Source organism: Rhinoderma darwinii, chromosome 1 (genome assembly GCF_050947455.1).
Source record: "Rhinoderma darwinii isolate aRhiDar2 chromosome 1, aRhiDar2.hap1, whole genome shotgun sequence".
NCBI lineage: Eukaryota > Metazoa > Chordata > Amphibia > Anura > Rhinodermatidae > Rhinoderma > Rhinoderma darwinii.
In genome coordinates this window covers 401,627,691-401,643,790 of record NC_134687.1, presented here as the reverse complement: position 1 = coordinate 401,643,790, position 16,100 = coordinate 401,627,691, and the positions used below count along the sequence as shown (strand labels likewise).

Below are 16,100 nucleotides of genomic sequence, written 5' to 3'. Positions count from 1 at the left end.
GCAGCAAGTTCATCCTTGATCTCGGGCGATAGACCATGCCAAAAAGATGCCACCAAGGCCTCATTGTTCCAGGTCGATTCTCCTGCCAGGGTCCGGAACTGGATGGTGTATTCACCCACGGAGGTGTCCTTCTGGCGAAGGTGGTGTCCTCCTGGCTCCTCGAAAACAGTCCAGAATAACCGCACGAACCCCTGGAAGTCTTGGGTCCCTGATGCTCGCAGATAGGGTTTGCCCATGCCAGGGCCTTGCCGGCAAGTAGAGACACGATGAAGGCGATCTTGGTTACGTCCGACGGAAATGCTCGGGCGTGCAGGGTAAAATGGATATAGCATTGGTACAGAAACCCCTGGCACGTACTTGCGTCTCCATAGAACTGAGAAGGTAATGGCAGCGAGAACCGAGGATCCGAGCCTGAACTGCCAGGAGGTGTAGCAGGAGGGTCGATCTGAGGAGCTTGTATAGAGACAGAAAGGGAAGCAGCTATTGTCCCTAGCTGCTGTGTCATGGAGTCCACTGACACAAGAAGTTGATCCTGTCTTGCTCGGAGATCCTGCAGGTCCGCCTGCATGGCTTGGGATGGTGACATGCCCTTGAATTGACCAGCGGGGTCCATGGCCTGAGCGTACTGACACGATGCGGGGTGTGGACCCACTGGACCGTACCGCGTAGCAGGACGGCAGCTGACCAAACAGGTATAGTACAGAGTCTATAGTCCAGAAAGGGTACCTGTGGCAACTCGGACAGTAGCAAGGCAGGCTAGGCTGGGACCAGGTTGCAGGTAGAGGTCAGGCGTGGAGTAGCGGAACAGGAATGCAGCACAACACGACAACAGCTCAGCAGGGTACTAGATCTGGATAGCACGGGAAACAGGATACAGGAACAGGGAACACTTGGAAACTGGACGACACTAGGAGACCATTAGCAAGACAAACTTTGGGTAATGAACAACGCTCAGGCAAAGAACAAGAGGACACAGCACCTTATAAAGTCCAGTAGCATTCTGGGCTTGATTGCAGACTTCCTGCAATTATGTGCACACTGGCTCTTTAAGACCATGCACGCGCGGGCGCACGCGCCATCCGGTAGAAAGTCTCTATACCATGAAGTGAGTGCCGGTGCCTCACTAAGGGACGACGCATCAGAGAACACACATGTCCATGGCCACGGCCGTCGAGGAGTAAGTCAGAACGACGGGCCATGGCCATAGACGTTACAGCTATGACAGCGATACTCTGCCACGAAGGGGGGAGGAAACCTATTCCTGATGTGTAGCGAGGGAGAAAGCAGGGAGATGCTGCAGAGCAGCGGTAAGCAGGTAGGAGGGAGAGGTAATTGATTGGAGAGCAGCAGGACTGAAGAAGAGTAGTGTGTGCCGGGGGTACCACATGGAGTTCCCTGGGAAGGTGGTGCAGCAGTAGACAGCACCTAGGGCCGGATTGTGGTGTTCTGATGATAGGCATCCTAAACACAGATGCTTATTTCCCACTGCTGCCCTCTGTTGTACTGTACCTTTCTGATTTGTGTATACAAACTCAGTTCAATTGTAGTGCCCTGTAGTGCTAAAATGGAAATTAATGGCACATGGGCATCCAGTGGGCACTGAACAGAAGGACACTAAAGAGGAAATGAATGGCAAGTGGAGACTAATTCTGTGCCCATTTGCCATTTATTGCCCTTTTAGTGTACTTTTCAGTGGCCCCTTCGCACCCAATTGCCATTCATTGCCATTTCACTGATGCTCACTATAGATATGGTGGGGGGGGGGGGGCCCAAGTTTGTTAACAGCCCAGGGCCTACACAGTTCTGCGATTGGCTGAGAGGAAACAGACTACATTCTCCCAGAATCCTCCCTGCTCCTATGAAATGACATACTTGTGACATCATTATAATGTCACAGTTTTCCATATCTATGGCCTGAATGCAGATGTTTGCTTCCGACATTTGAAACATTCTTGTGACAGGGAGTTGATCATTTCAGCTCTCTGTCACCTCAAAACGTTGGGCTAACATAATGTCAGCATGCTATACAACGCTACATAGAGGCTGTATTTTTATGTCCTAGCTGCATGGGGCACCTGCAAATAGGACATACTTATACGTAAGGTGGTCACAAAGGGAATATTCTACCACTCAGACACCTACTTTGTCATTTTTAAAATCCCTTTTTTCACAGTTCCAAAGTTTCCAGAGCCCAGTTCAATATTGTCTAAAGAAAGTTGTTCTTGTTTTATTTTGACTGTTTGAGACCTCAACTCATCAGGATCTTCATATATTCCACGATATACGTCAGTGTCCATTGGCATTGTATACGCTGATGGGTCTGTAGCTGTTGGCATAAAGTTATAGACAAATAATGTGTTTAAGGTTTGATAACTATAAATCCGCATGTACAAAATCAATTTAGCTATTGTACAATCAAAACTTAAAGGGTTTTTTTGGTCTTATTTTTTTTTTCTAAGGGCTATTTATGTGATAAAACCCCAACTAAATTTATATTCCACTCATTCCTCTAAAAACTGCCAATGTTTTAGCACCCTTGTTCCAGTGTTCTGCAGCTGGTGTCTGCTTCTATTGCTTTGTTGCAATGATGTGCCGTTGTGACATGGGACCACTGCAGCCAATCCCTGGCAGCTGCAATCACATGCCATACATACTGAAATCATAGTTGTGGCCAGTGATTGACTGATGCTCTAATGTGTCAAAAGAGTGTCTTTGCTTTCCCTAAGGTGGCGCTGCAGGGGAATTAAACAATTGCTACCAAGTTCACATGCAGATTAGAGCTGATCACTGGGGGTCCCGGCAGGAACATAACATGTAATTCGTTTTATGGGCCCGTTCTAACAAAAAAGGGAATATCCAAAGTGGATAACTCCTGTAGGGAATTATCTGCACAGTCAAGGAGAATATTTATAGTACATATGTAGTCCGCTATGCACTTGCTATGAATAAACATATTTTTTTCTCTTTAAAGTATAAGGATTTCCTTTAATATGCAGTACACACAGTGGTTTGTAATACGCTATATGTTTTATTGGACAGTACATGGAAATTGAAACCTACCTCTTTCACCTAGTCTACCTCTGGACACATAAGGGTTGGCTGAAGAAACACTTCCAGCTCGTGTAACATTAGGAGTCTGGTAGAAGTATAAATAGCAAATATGGAATACTGTTAAGAAAAACGACTTACATAAAGTTATAACCACTTCCAAAATTACGAAACATTGGGATTACATTTGAAAGCTTCTTACTTCTGAATATCAAATATTACACCATATATTTAAATGTTTGTAACTTTAAAGGGGGTGTTTCGTGAAGACTCACGGGTCCAGCTTCAGAACTTCGCTAGGGGAAGCTGCTGCCAGACATACTGTACATTTCACCTGCAGCAACTGCTGCAGAGGGAAATGCAGCATTACAAGCCCGTCATTCCAGTGAATTACGATGGGGCAGGTCCGCCAGCTGCTCTTTATTTATGGCTCTCCTATAATGCTAATAGAGGGGGGTTTCAAGAATAAGACCCCCCTATGACATCCATGTCTTCGTGAAACAGACCCTTTTATTTACAAGAAATATGAGTCTTGATTTGTGTGTGCTGTATGTTTCTTGAGATTAGATTGTAAATTCCACTAAGAACCAATGTTCAGTGTCTATATTAAGCCATCACACTGTTATGGAAGGGAATACTAATATAGTCATACTGGAAATGTAAATGTATTGTGTACAATGCTGCAGAATAAGATGGTGCTATATGAAATACTCGTGTTTATTAAATGCCCCCATCTGCATTTTTTCCTAATGATGTTTCATGTTTGCTCCCAGTGATAAAGTAGCCAAAATGACTGTACACCAAAAATAGGAACAAAGATAGTCCAGACGGCCATACAACTAAATATTATGGAATTAGATTTAAAGTCTTTACAGAAGCAAATAATATACTACAACATAGAAAGACTATGTTCACACTGAGTTTTTTGCAGGCGGAAATTCTGCCTCAAAATTCCGTTTGGAAGTTTGAGGCAGATTTTCCTCTCCCTGCACGCCGATTTTCGCTGCGTTTTTCGCCCGCGGCCATTGAGCATAAATGGCCATAAAACGCAGCGAAATATGCTTTCTTTGCCTCCCATTGAAATCAATGGGAAGCAATTTCGGGCCGTTTTTGACAAGTTTTGCGGCGCAGTTTCCGCGTAAAATAAACTCTGTGTGAACATAGCCTTAGGGGCCTAAATGCATTCATATGAAAACAGTGTATGGAAAAAGTTACCATAACTAACAAACTAAACTGAAATGTACATAATATCACCATAGCTGAATGTGTGTTTTAATGCATATGTATTGCAAAACAAATAAATGATGAAAAATGTAAAGAAATATAAATATAGGTTACAATATAATTGATCACAAATACACAATAACAGCTTTACACTCGCAAAACACAACACATTTACCATGTACTTACATACCTCGTTATATGAATTCACTATTAGTCTTATTGCAGTAGTACTAGTAGTAGTAGATGTAGTAGCAGTAGTAGTAGTAGTAGTAGTAATAATAATCATACTAATTATTTTGATGATGATCATCATCATCATTATCATCATCAATACAGTAGTAATGCTATTATTTGTAAGTTCACAAGCACTATAAAAAGTATTCACATGCCATAGAAGTTTTCCTTGTTTTCTAGTGTAGCAACATTGAATCACAGAGAATTTAACTTGACTTTTTGGAAACTGATCAGTAGAAAAAGATGTCATCAACTCTGCTAAGTGATTTTCATTTTTAACACTTATTATAAGGGTATTTAAGGACCCTATTACCAAATAATGTGAGGGAAACTGCATGAATAAGAAAAATAAGTGGCTTACTAATTCGTCCTGCAAAAATTGTGAGCCATTCTGACAAAATTGACCCACTAGTCAATGAAGCCACATCTAAATAGTCAATTTTGACTCCAGTCACATTACTGTATCCTCCAATGGCTCTCCTACTGTACATACCTATTTTGCCTTACATGGATGGGTTCCCAGAATACCCCTTTACACACAAAAATTGATTGCACAACTATTCACACCCTTACTATAACAGACCTGAAACACGACGGGAAAAACCAATTGGTTTCAGAAGTCCCATTTATATCCTCATGATTTCACCTCTTTGTAGAAGTGATGATAAATCATGTCCGGAGGGCTGACAGGTACTCTTCCCTCTAAGCTGTGTGCTCTGATAGAGTTAAAATTCCACACCCTGCAGACAGGTAAGGTTGCCTGTACACATAGTGCCCATGCAGTGGTAGTGTGCCAAGACTTTGAGATGTGTTTTTTTTAAACAAAAACTATGTAAAAAAAATTGGACATAATTGATATTGCCATGGCCGTAAAAGTCCAAACTACTACAAAATAAAATTATTTAACCCGCACGGTGATTGCAGAGTAAAAACAAACAGAAAAACCGCCAAAATTGCTGTTTTTTGGTCACATTGTCTCCCATAAAAACTGGAATAAAAAGTAATAAAAAAATCATATGTACCCTAAAATGTTATCAATAAAAACTACAGCTTGCCCCGCAAAAATAAGCCCTCACCCCGCTCAATCGACAGAAAAATAATGAATTTGTGTGTCAACACAAAATATTTTTTTTTAACAAAATTCTTATATTTTGTTAAAGTAGTAAAACATAAAAATAACTATATCAAATTTGTATTGCCGTAAGCGTATTGACCCACAGAATAAAGTTAACGTGTCCTTTTTACTGCAGAGTTAAACGTCGTAAAAACAAAACCCAAACAACAATGGGAAATTTGCTGCTTATTTTAATTTGCACTTTACAAAGTTACCCAGTACGTTTTAAGGTACATCAAATTGTGCCATTAAAAACAACAACTCATCCCACAAAAAAAAAAAAAAACCCTCATACAGAGATGTCAAAGTAAAAAAGTTATGGCTCTTGGAAGACAAATTGGGAAAAAAACAAAAAATGGCTTGGTCACTTATATAAATAATAATTATAATAATAATAAAAAAAATTACAGTGTTTTTCAACTGTAAAGACGTACTTAGCAGTGTTGTCTCAGTCCACACCACTCTTTAAAATATTAGATGACAATTCCCTGATAAGAGTAATGTCTCAGCCGGACACTAAACTTTCATATTAAGAAGCAGAGTTCCTTTTTTGGGTTCATTAAATCTAAATAAATAAATAAAAAAAATTAAATACGGAGTGGATTTGGGTTATTAGTTGCCTTTAGGGCAAATTTAAATTGTGTAAACTGTACCATGTAGAGATCTGTCTATGGAGAAAGCTGTAATTGCTGCCAAAGATGAGATACTAAATTAAAGTTCTTCTTTTAATAATTTTGTGTTTAAGAATTGTAATGAATAGAGATCACTTTTTAGAGATTTGTTTTGACTTTAGGATAGGTCTACAATGCAACTTTGGCCGCAACACAGGTCGCATGGCCAAAGATCCCTGTGTCGCGCTGCCTGCATCCCAAGTAAGGAAATTAAATGTGGTTGCATTGTGGCCCGCAAGTTGCCACGGCCTCGCGGCACGAAAAATACAAATCCGCAGAATTTTTTGCAGCAGTCGCGGTTGCAGCAACTTGCGGGTCGCAATGCGACCACATTCAGTTTCATTGCTTGCGATGCAGGCAGCGTGACACAGCAATCTTTGGCCGTGTGACCTATCTTGTGGCGAAAGTCGCTGTGCTGCCCTAGCCTAAAAGGGTCTTTTTTCTTTTGACCAGTTTTAAAAAAAGAATCTAAAACATCTTCAGTGTTATCACTGAAAACATGAAAAAGGCCTAGCTGGTGAATCTTTTTTTATAGGCACTGTAGGTATACAAATGATACCGTCACACTGTTTACACTACTGTTAGGCCACGTTTACACATGGCACATTCATTCCGGATTTTAGGTACGCCCAGTACAAACACCATTCACATGCTGCGAGAACAATCTGCTTGGATTGGAGGGCATGCTGTGGATTTTACAATATGCAGCAAGCTTTTTCTCTTGTTGATTCTCAGGGGAAATGCAATGGATTTCATCCATTATATAAAAATTAGTAAAATATGGATCAAAAGTCACTTCAAAATCAACATTATAATCTTGCACATTTATATGCTGAGGCTGATTTAAGGTATGTTCACATGCAGATTTGACTGAACATCTGTTCCATATATCTGAATGGGGTTGATCCTGCAGCACGTGCGTGTGATTTTTACAAACGCCATTCAGAAGTATGGGACAGGCATAGAAAATTCTGCAACAAATCTGCCACGTTTGAACATATCTTTACTGAGGACTATTACAAAGCAAATTCACCATATGTGAAGGTGGCCGTAAAGATTTCTAAGCAAGTTGTTAGGAAGTCACAAGCTTAAAGCTGAGAGGATTTAGTAGATAACCACACGGTTAGTAGAATTAAAGCGGCACTGCTGGTTTCTTGAAATGTTCATAATTAAAAAGGGATATGACCTTTACAATGTATTGGAAGACTTCCAGCGCTGATTGTGTGTTTAGCGATTGAATTACCTACATTTTATTTAAACAGAAGCATCTTTTCTCATTTTCATTGCCAGCTGCAAGCAGTGACCTAGCTATGGGGTCGTGGCAGTCACAATTGCGACTGGGCCCTGCAGACATCTATCCACTGTTACTGTAGTAACTTGGGGCCTACGTAATAAACTGCATAGGCTCCTGTTACTAAAGTAACAGTAAGGGGCACACGCAGGGAGGGTTTCCAGTTGCCTGGAACCCCCCCCCTTTGACCAGTGCCGTAACACCCTTACATACTAATAGCAACGCTAGCACCGGCTGCAGAACAGAGGAGGCTGTGGAGCTCCGTTGTTCACTGGAATGGGGCTAGGTAAGTATTCTTTTTTTTTTTTTTTTTTTGGGGGGGCACCCGGACACTGTTTACAAGTGGGCTGTGTGTGGCACTCTCTGGAGGGGTCCTGTGTGTGGCACTATCTACAAGGGGATCTGTGTTTGGCACTATCCACAAGGGGGCCTGTATGTGGCACTATACACAACGGGTTGTGTGGCACTGTCTACAGAGGCTGTGTGTGGAACTATATACAATGGGGGGTGTGGCACTATCTACAGGTGTGTGTGGCACAATCTACAAAGGGTTTGTGTGGCACTATCTACATAGACTGTGTGTGGCACTATCTACAGGGTCAGTGGGAGGCACCATCTACAAGAGGAACTGGCTGTGGCACTATCTATGCTGGTATTTACACTACCAGTAGTGGTCAGCACATATCGCCTAGCCCTTTTTTTATTAGAAGTTGTAATATGAAGTGCTCGGCTGGTGGATACATGCAGACCAATACTCGTACCATAGAAAACAAAGGTTAGCAGTAGCGTGACGAAAATAACTTGGTTTGAAAAGTATGCGACTAAAAACCTCCCTTCTGTGTTAACCCTGACAGTATACTTACCGACCTCGCTCCTGAGTTTGGTCCGGGCACAGCAGGGGTCCTAAAGCATTTCAGCGTCACGGCATCAGAACGCCGAACATTACATTGTGACGCTGAATGGCGCCAGAACCCGCACTGCGCCCAGAGCTGAAGAGAACCCGGTTCAGGAGTGAGAAGGGAAGGTATAAGAATACTGTTCGATGGAGCCGTGTATCTAAGCCTACCATGTGGTACAGAGCCCAGCAGACAGTATCACACATGTCTGCTGGCAACAAAGAGAAGTTGGGGGGGGGGAGAAGATTTTTGCTTTAGCTATGCCCCTGGCTGCAATTATACACTTTAGCAGTGGAATTAAATTAATGCTGGTTGACAGAATAAAAAAGTGGTTCATGAGGCTTTGGGGATACCAAGAAAATGAATGTTGTCAAAGGTTAACGTGGCCTTAAAAGTTGAAGGGAATGTATCATGTATTTCATTAACTAACTATAAGTATGAACTTTGTTTTCATGTTGTATTTATTTCTTTCTTTATTTTTTTTTAAATAACTTCCCTGTGGGCAGCCATGGAAGCCTACAGATCCCTTCATGCATTTTCTGTAAAGACAGTGCAGCAGGGTGTCTGTGTTTTATGGCAGCTACAATAAAAGGGAATTAATGGACTGAAAAGTGTCCATACAGGAAGTGATGAAGCAAAACCCCATCCCTCTAAGACTTGGAAGTAGCAGGGGAGATGCATTTAGAGCCTAATCTGTGTGTACAATAATACAATCCAGCCTTGTCTAGGCCTTGAGCAGTACAAATGAATCCAATAGCTCAGTAAAACTGGCGTACATGCCTTGCGCCAGATTTATTATGTGTTTTACACACTTTTTGCGCCTCACAAGACGGTTCTGAAAAGCGCCTAGTAAAGGGCATGGCTTAATAAACAGGGGCCTGGCTTAACGCTCCAACGTGAGCAAAAGGTAAGTCTAAAGTAAGCCAGCCAAAAGGTGGCGTAAGAAAGAGGCAAGTGGCTAACATGTCTAGCAAGATGCATCAAATTTATCGTACAGTGTGCACCACTGTCATAACTTTGGCACATGCCTGGTCTAGTTTTGAACTGTCTAAACTTACGACTGTAATAATCTGCCCTAACCTGAGATGTTTATATATGATTTTAGGAAAAAATTACAAATTCTCATATAGAAATCTATCGAATTACATACATATACATTTCTTATAGAATAGGTGCTTGAATCCTGCAATGCTGCTTTAATGCAAGCTGTGTTAGCAAAGCAGCCAAACCTGCTAGCAATTTACTCTATAAAGCTTTGAAAGAGCAAGAACTCTGCACCTTTTTGCTGCCAGCCTTGGGAAAGGAGTAGGATTTGAATCTTGAGATTATTCCACCTGCTGACCAATTCTAGAAACCATAATGTCAGAGAGGAAAAGTAAATGTGCCACGAAAACCCTTTTACAAAATGCAATGTTATTACTATTGAAATATGCCATGTATCCAGTATTAACTGATGTGCTGCTACTGTATAGTCCAGGACAGTGTTTTTTAAGCTAGTTTCCAAGGAACTTCAGTGTTTTACCAAGGCATCTCAGGGGTTCAACATAATAATAATATTAATAATAATAATGTATAGTGGTGGGCAAAAGGGAACCATGGATCCTGTGCCATCTTGACAGTTACGTACATAGAAAGATTCCTAGCTGGAGCAAGCCAATTCCCCACAGCCCCACAGACTTGCACCACTTTCACACAGCAGTATTTTTATCAATATTCTGCAGCAGTATTTATGAGCCAAAACCAGGAATGGAATATAAACAGGGAAAAATGATAAATGAAAGATTTGTACTGTTTCCATGTTTTTGACCCACTTCTCGTTTTTGGCTTAGAAATACTGCTGCAAAAAGTCAACCAAAATACTGGCGTATAAAAATGGCCTTACTCACCACTGAGGTAAACAATTTACCACTTTCAGTGGTGGGCTCTGAAACAAATAGAATGAGAGCTGTTAGGGACTCTATTACAACTTTCTGACCAGAATTTTCAAGGTTATGGACCTTAAAGAAAGGAATAGTTCCTGATTCTTTTGTATACTGCGCAAAGGTGTAACTGAAAGGGGTTCTCTGGGCATTTTTTGTCGATGGTCTATCCTTAGGTCATCAATATCAGATCGATGAGGGCCCTACTCCAGCCACCCCCGCCAGTCGCTGCAGCGTTTATCACTACAGCCTCTTTAGTGTTTACCAGGCACATCGACCATACACATCCGTAGCAGCTGTGCTTGGGATTACAGCTCAGTTTCATTCACTTGACTAAGACTGGAACTACAATCCCAGGCACAGCTGATACGGAAGTGTACAGCGCCATGCCTGGAAACTGGGAAAAAGCTGCGGCGATGGATGCCACGGCCCCACCAATCAGCTGATCAGCGGGGGTGCTGGTAGTCAGACCCCCACCGATCTGATATTGATGGCCTATCCTAAGGATAGGCTACCGAGAAAAAAATGCCCAGAGAACCCCTATAAAGCTCCTGGGCCCGCAATGCAATGTCTGTAATAGGGTCCCCATTCGAAAATGAGTGATTTATAATACTGGTATCTTCTTGTGGGTCCTCCTAGCATTGGGTGGCTCTCTCAGGCTTGCTACCTCAGCACCTCGTATAGCTGTGCCACGGGTACTGCCCACTTTAAAGTTTAAGCAGAAAGTAAATGTCTAAATGAAAAACAGTTTCTGTTAATGTCTCCAGAGATACAGGTTTCTTAGTAGATTCTCTAGCATGTGCTAACATAGTTTGTGAACCACTGGTAATGGGTCTCACATAGATCAAACCCACAGAATAATAGGTCTCATGGTTTATATCAGCTAATAGTTACCTTTACTCTCTACAAGAACAACAACATTAAGTAATAAGAATCAATCATCAAGACCATTTAAGTTACTTACTGGTACAGTGTGTGTTATGTTTTAATTGTTGGTACAGTGTGTGTTTGACCTTGGGTTAACCGCAAACCCACCAGACGGCTCAGTGACTTAAGTTATTACACGAACGATGGCCAAACAGCTCATCTTAACTTCAGCACATTAAGGGTGCAGTCACATGTAGCGTATTGTAGGCTCATGGGAAAAATGTTTTGCAACGCAAGAAATGGATAAATCTGTGTGAGTTGCAGAATATTTTTTCCATTAGACATTGTAAAGTTCTCCACAATATAAAAATTAAAGGCAAATACGCCACGTGTGACTTCATCCTAGGACATCCACTTGATTTAAATCAGTGGAAGCAATGAGTTGAATTGGTCATTAAGCTGCTTTGACCTGCATTATTTATACATTGTGATAACTCATTGGACTGCATTTTGATAACTTAATCTTCACTTTTATCCTTCTATCACTCTCTTGCATAAGCACATGACTCCCGTTTTTAGCTCAGTGATTAAAGCTGTATTGTAGCATCGGAAGAAGAGATCTTCATGATTATTATAATTAAGAATAATGATAGGGATTGATAAATCCATAAATTATAATGAATGTGTTCTTTGGTTGCTTACAAACATATAATTGTTAAACGTCTCAAATATGCTACATTAAATTTGTTAAATTCAATTTAAATAGCATTTATGCGTATTTAGATTTTTTTTTTTACCAAATATATTTTGCACGTAGACATAGTTTGTGACTCACTTATTCCGATAGCTTATAAGGTAAAGATGAAGGATGCAAGGTGAATGCTTTATTTTAAGACCAGAAGAAAGTTGTGTCGCACATGTTAGGCTATGTATTGATGTGCTGTAAACCTTGTGTACTGAGCTTACCCTTGAAGGCAGTCTAGGAAGCTCTATAGAATGTTCACGGAAAGAAAAGGGTCCTTGAAAAAAATAAATTATAATAATTATCTTCAATATTTTATCATATTTACTACCTTGCTATGCAGTCATTATAACATCAATCTTAAAAATAAAAGGCATATCAGCAGTAAAAAAAACAACCAATGGTTTATGCTGTATATTTTAAACAATACAAATTACCCTATGAATGGAGCTGCTAATGCGAGTCAAGAAGCTCTTATACAGTGGTCATGTGATCAGTCATGTGATCAATGATACTTCTAAATGATTCCTGAATTTTATAAGTAGCATTCATTGAGCTTTGTATATATAGTGCTGGTAGTTGGGCACTAGGCAGTGGCTGGTTCATGCAGCTATGTTTCTGGTGTGCCATCAAAAGATTTTTACCAGAATAATGACCCTTACCATCTGACCTCAAAAGCCATTACCCAGTTAATAAGACATCCCATTGCCCATCTTCAAACAGTCCATTATCCATTCCAATATAAAGATTGTCAATATAAATTCTAATCTACTGGCATATCATTTATGAATACAGACGAAATACTGCGATGCATGTATTTCGAAAATTCCACAATGTAAAAATTGGTAGATACCGGTGGACAAGGGTAAGAAAAAAAAACAACAAAAAAGAATCAGTAAGCATTGCCTATGACAACCAGATTATTGTTTTAATTATTTTTAGTCTGATTAGTTGCTAATGCAATTGAGCAAGACCAATCTTATTCCCACTATTTGTTAAGGGTGAAATACAGCTAAGATCGTGTTCTGACATGGCATATAGGCATGTCAGTAAATGACATCAATGGGTTACTGTACATAAGCTCAGAACATAACCATAATTAGATTCAAGAAAAAATTGTTCTGTAGAAAATCTGAACCCATGACGGCTGGGATAGAACATTCAATCCAGATCTAGTAAGTAGATTGTAAAATTATATTATGTAATATGTAGGAAGCCTATTTTGCTTTCTGAGTACTTATTTTGACAGATCTCAGATTTTAGGGTGCTAGTACTTTTTTTGACCAAGAGATGAAGCCTTCATTGCATATGTACTTGCTTTTGTGATAAAAAAAAATACAGTTATTATGTTACTATACTATATACAACTACAAGCATTAAAGGGGTTTTCCCATCAGAGACATTTATGACATATCTACAGGATATAATGCAAAAAATGCAATATTTGAAGCAGCACAAATCCTGTTATCAGGAGCGGTGTCACGCTGTAAAATCAGACAAACCCAGTCTGATGTAATGTCCATTTTTTACTGGATGTTTGACCAATAAAAGAACTTATTGATTGAAACTTGGGAGACGTGTGCTGCTGTTCACCACGCTTTTTCTGAAGATATCTAAAGGATATGTCATAAATGTCAGATAGATGTGGGTCCCACTTCTGAGACCCACACCTATCTCTAGAACGGAGCCCCCTAAACTCCGTTCTGCCGCTCTGTGTTGTGGCTGAAGCAGGAGAATTCCGACCATGAACAAGAAATCAGCGTAGCTCGCTAAGCTACGCTGTTCCTGTAAGTCCATAGAACTGAATGGTAGTTACGGAAACAGTGTAGCGCGCATGCTACGCTGCTTCCGTAAAATGCCATTCCCTACTATGGTTCCCTACTATGGGACTTACGGAAACAGTGTAGCTCAGCGAGCTACGCTGTTTTCATAAGTCCCAACCATATAGTCAGGAAGTGGCCAGGAGGCAGCGGGAGCAGAAAAAGGTAGAGCGGAGTTTAGGGGGCCCAGTTCTAGAGATAGGTGCGGGTCCCAGAGGTGGGACCCACATCTATCTGACATTTATGACATATCCTGTGGATATGTCATGAAATGTCCCTGATGGGAAAACCACCCCTTGACGCATTATGATTTACATGTACGTGATAAGCGTAAAAGGGAAGTATTGGAGCCCGCTCACGGGCTGAGCGCGCTCCATACTCAACGGGTGTCAGCTGTGTTTTACAACTGACACCCGGGACTAATGGCCAGGAACAGCGATCGCACTGTTTCTGGCTGTTTAACCGCTCAAGTGCTGCGGTCAATTGCAACCACAGCATCTGAGGTGTTGAAAAGATGGGGGCGGCCCCCTCCGACATCTCATCGCCACCCCTCTATGACGTGATCGGGGGGGGGGTGCTGATGGTTGTCATGGTGGCCCAGGGGTCTAATGAAGGACTGCCTTCTTTCTGCCTCCGGCACGGCTTAACCGAAGCCTGTAAAAATTACAATACACTGCAATACATTAGTATTGTACCAGTTATATAATGATAGCTGGTTCAAGTCCCCTAGGGCTAATAAAATGTGAAAAAAAAAAGTTTAAAAAAGTAGTGAAAAAAAATATTAAAAGTTAAAAAAAAAAAAACTTTCCCCATTTTTCCTCTAAAATAATATATATAAAAAAAAAAAAATAAACAAAATTGGTATCGCTGCATTTCTAAAAGTCCGAACTATTATAATATACCATTATTTAACTCGCACGGTAAACGCAGTAAAAACCAAAACATGAATAAACCGCCAAAATCACTGCTTTTTGGTCACCTTAGCTCTTAAATAAAATGTAATAAAAAGTGATCAAAAAGCTATACATACAAAAAAATTGTACCAATAAAAACGACAGCTCACCCCCCAAAAAATAAGCCCATGCACCGCTCAATCCACAGAAAAATAAAAAAGTTAAGGCTCTCAGAATGTGGTAAAAAAAACCACCAAATTTTTTTTGTTTTTTTTTAAAAGTAGTAAAATATAAAAAAACTTTATCATTTTGGTATCACCGTAATCGTATTGAGCCGCAGAATAAAGTTAAGCTGTCATTTTTACCGCATGGCGAAAGCCGTAAAAATGAAAACAAAAAAACAATGTAGGTATCGCAGTTTTTTCCAATTTCAGCCCGTAAAGAATATTTTTTTCAGTTTACCAGTACATTACATGGTACTTTAAATGGTGCCATTAAAAACTGCAACTCCTCCCGCAAAAAAATAAGCCCTCACTTCACTCTATTGATGGAAAAATAAAAAAGTTATGGGTCTTGGAAGTCTGGGAGCGAAAATGAAAAAATAAATAAATAAATAACTCAGTCCTTAAGGGGTTAATTTACTTACCTGCTGCACTGCTGTTAGCATCTGATCGCGGACATGGATTTGTCAGCACCCTCAAAAGTCCATCAGGTTTGTAGGAATAATGTTCAACCAACTAAAAAAAAGTATATACAATACATAATAATTAAAAAAAAAAATCAAAATAGGTGCACTGATATCTAGACTAGCAATGTAACTGGAATTAAACATTGAGTAAAAATGTTTCATTTAATTCTCAAAAAAAGGATATAGTAAAGCTCTTTTACTTACCATAATTGATTCTTCTTATGGTATACGAGTCTGTTAGTGCTATTAGTGGTATATGAAAGGGACTAAATGCTCTTGCACACGACCGAGATCATAGACATTTGATGATGCTAGGAGTCCCTGCCTCCCCGTGGAACTGCTGTCATGTACTGTATCATTTTGTTCAGTATGAAACAGCAGTTCAGTGGGGAGGCAGAGACTCCTAGTATCATAAAATGTCTATGATGCCAGGAGTCCCGTTCACCTGTACCGTGGTCGGTCTGGGAAATTCAGCCGACAGTCAGACCGTTTTTCATGGCCTGATCTCGGTCGTGTGCAAGATCACTTAATGCACCAAACTCTATGCATAAGTATACATCACTGAAAAGTAAAACAAGTAATCTGGGTTCTATTGAAAATATAGGGAACAGAAAATGGCCACCTATAACATTTCTGGGCCACCTTACAAGACAAAATTTTGGAACCCCCTTCTGCAGTCAGGGAAACCCTGGC

General features: G+C 40.5%; 1 protein-coding gene across 4 annotated transcripts in view; it reads right to left on the bottom strand.

Annotated features, from left to right (window-relative positions):
* Positions 1 to 16,100, bottom strand: part of SYK (spleen associated tyrosine kinase) — a 112,711-nt gene that overhangs the window by 25,985 nt on the left and 70,626 nt on the right. For 2 of the 4 annotated variants that reach the window (XM_075852627.1, XM_075852635.1), the window contains exons 6-10: positions 15,366 to 15,456; positions 12,231 to 12,283; positions 9,757 to 9,825; positions 3,061 to 3,136; positions 2,143 to 2,326 (exon numbers count right to left, since the gene is read on the bottom strand). In XM_075852627.1, coding sequence (XP_075708742.1) covers positions 2,143 to 2,326; positions 3,061 to 3,136; positions 9,757 to 9,825; positions 12,231 to 12,283; positions 15,366 to 15,456 — 473 coding nt within the window. Of the gene's footprint in view, positions 1 to 2,142; positions 2,327 to 3,060; positions 3,137 to 9,756; positions 9,826 to 12,230; positions 12,284 to 15,365; positions 15,457 to 15,611; positions 15,702 to 16,100 lie in introns of those variants that run through there. The other 2 variants (XM_075852651.1, XM_075852642.1) reach the window with 2 other exon arrangements.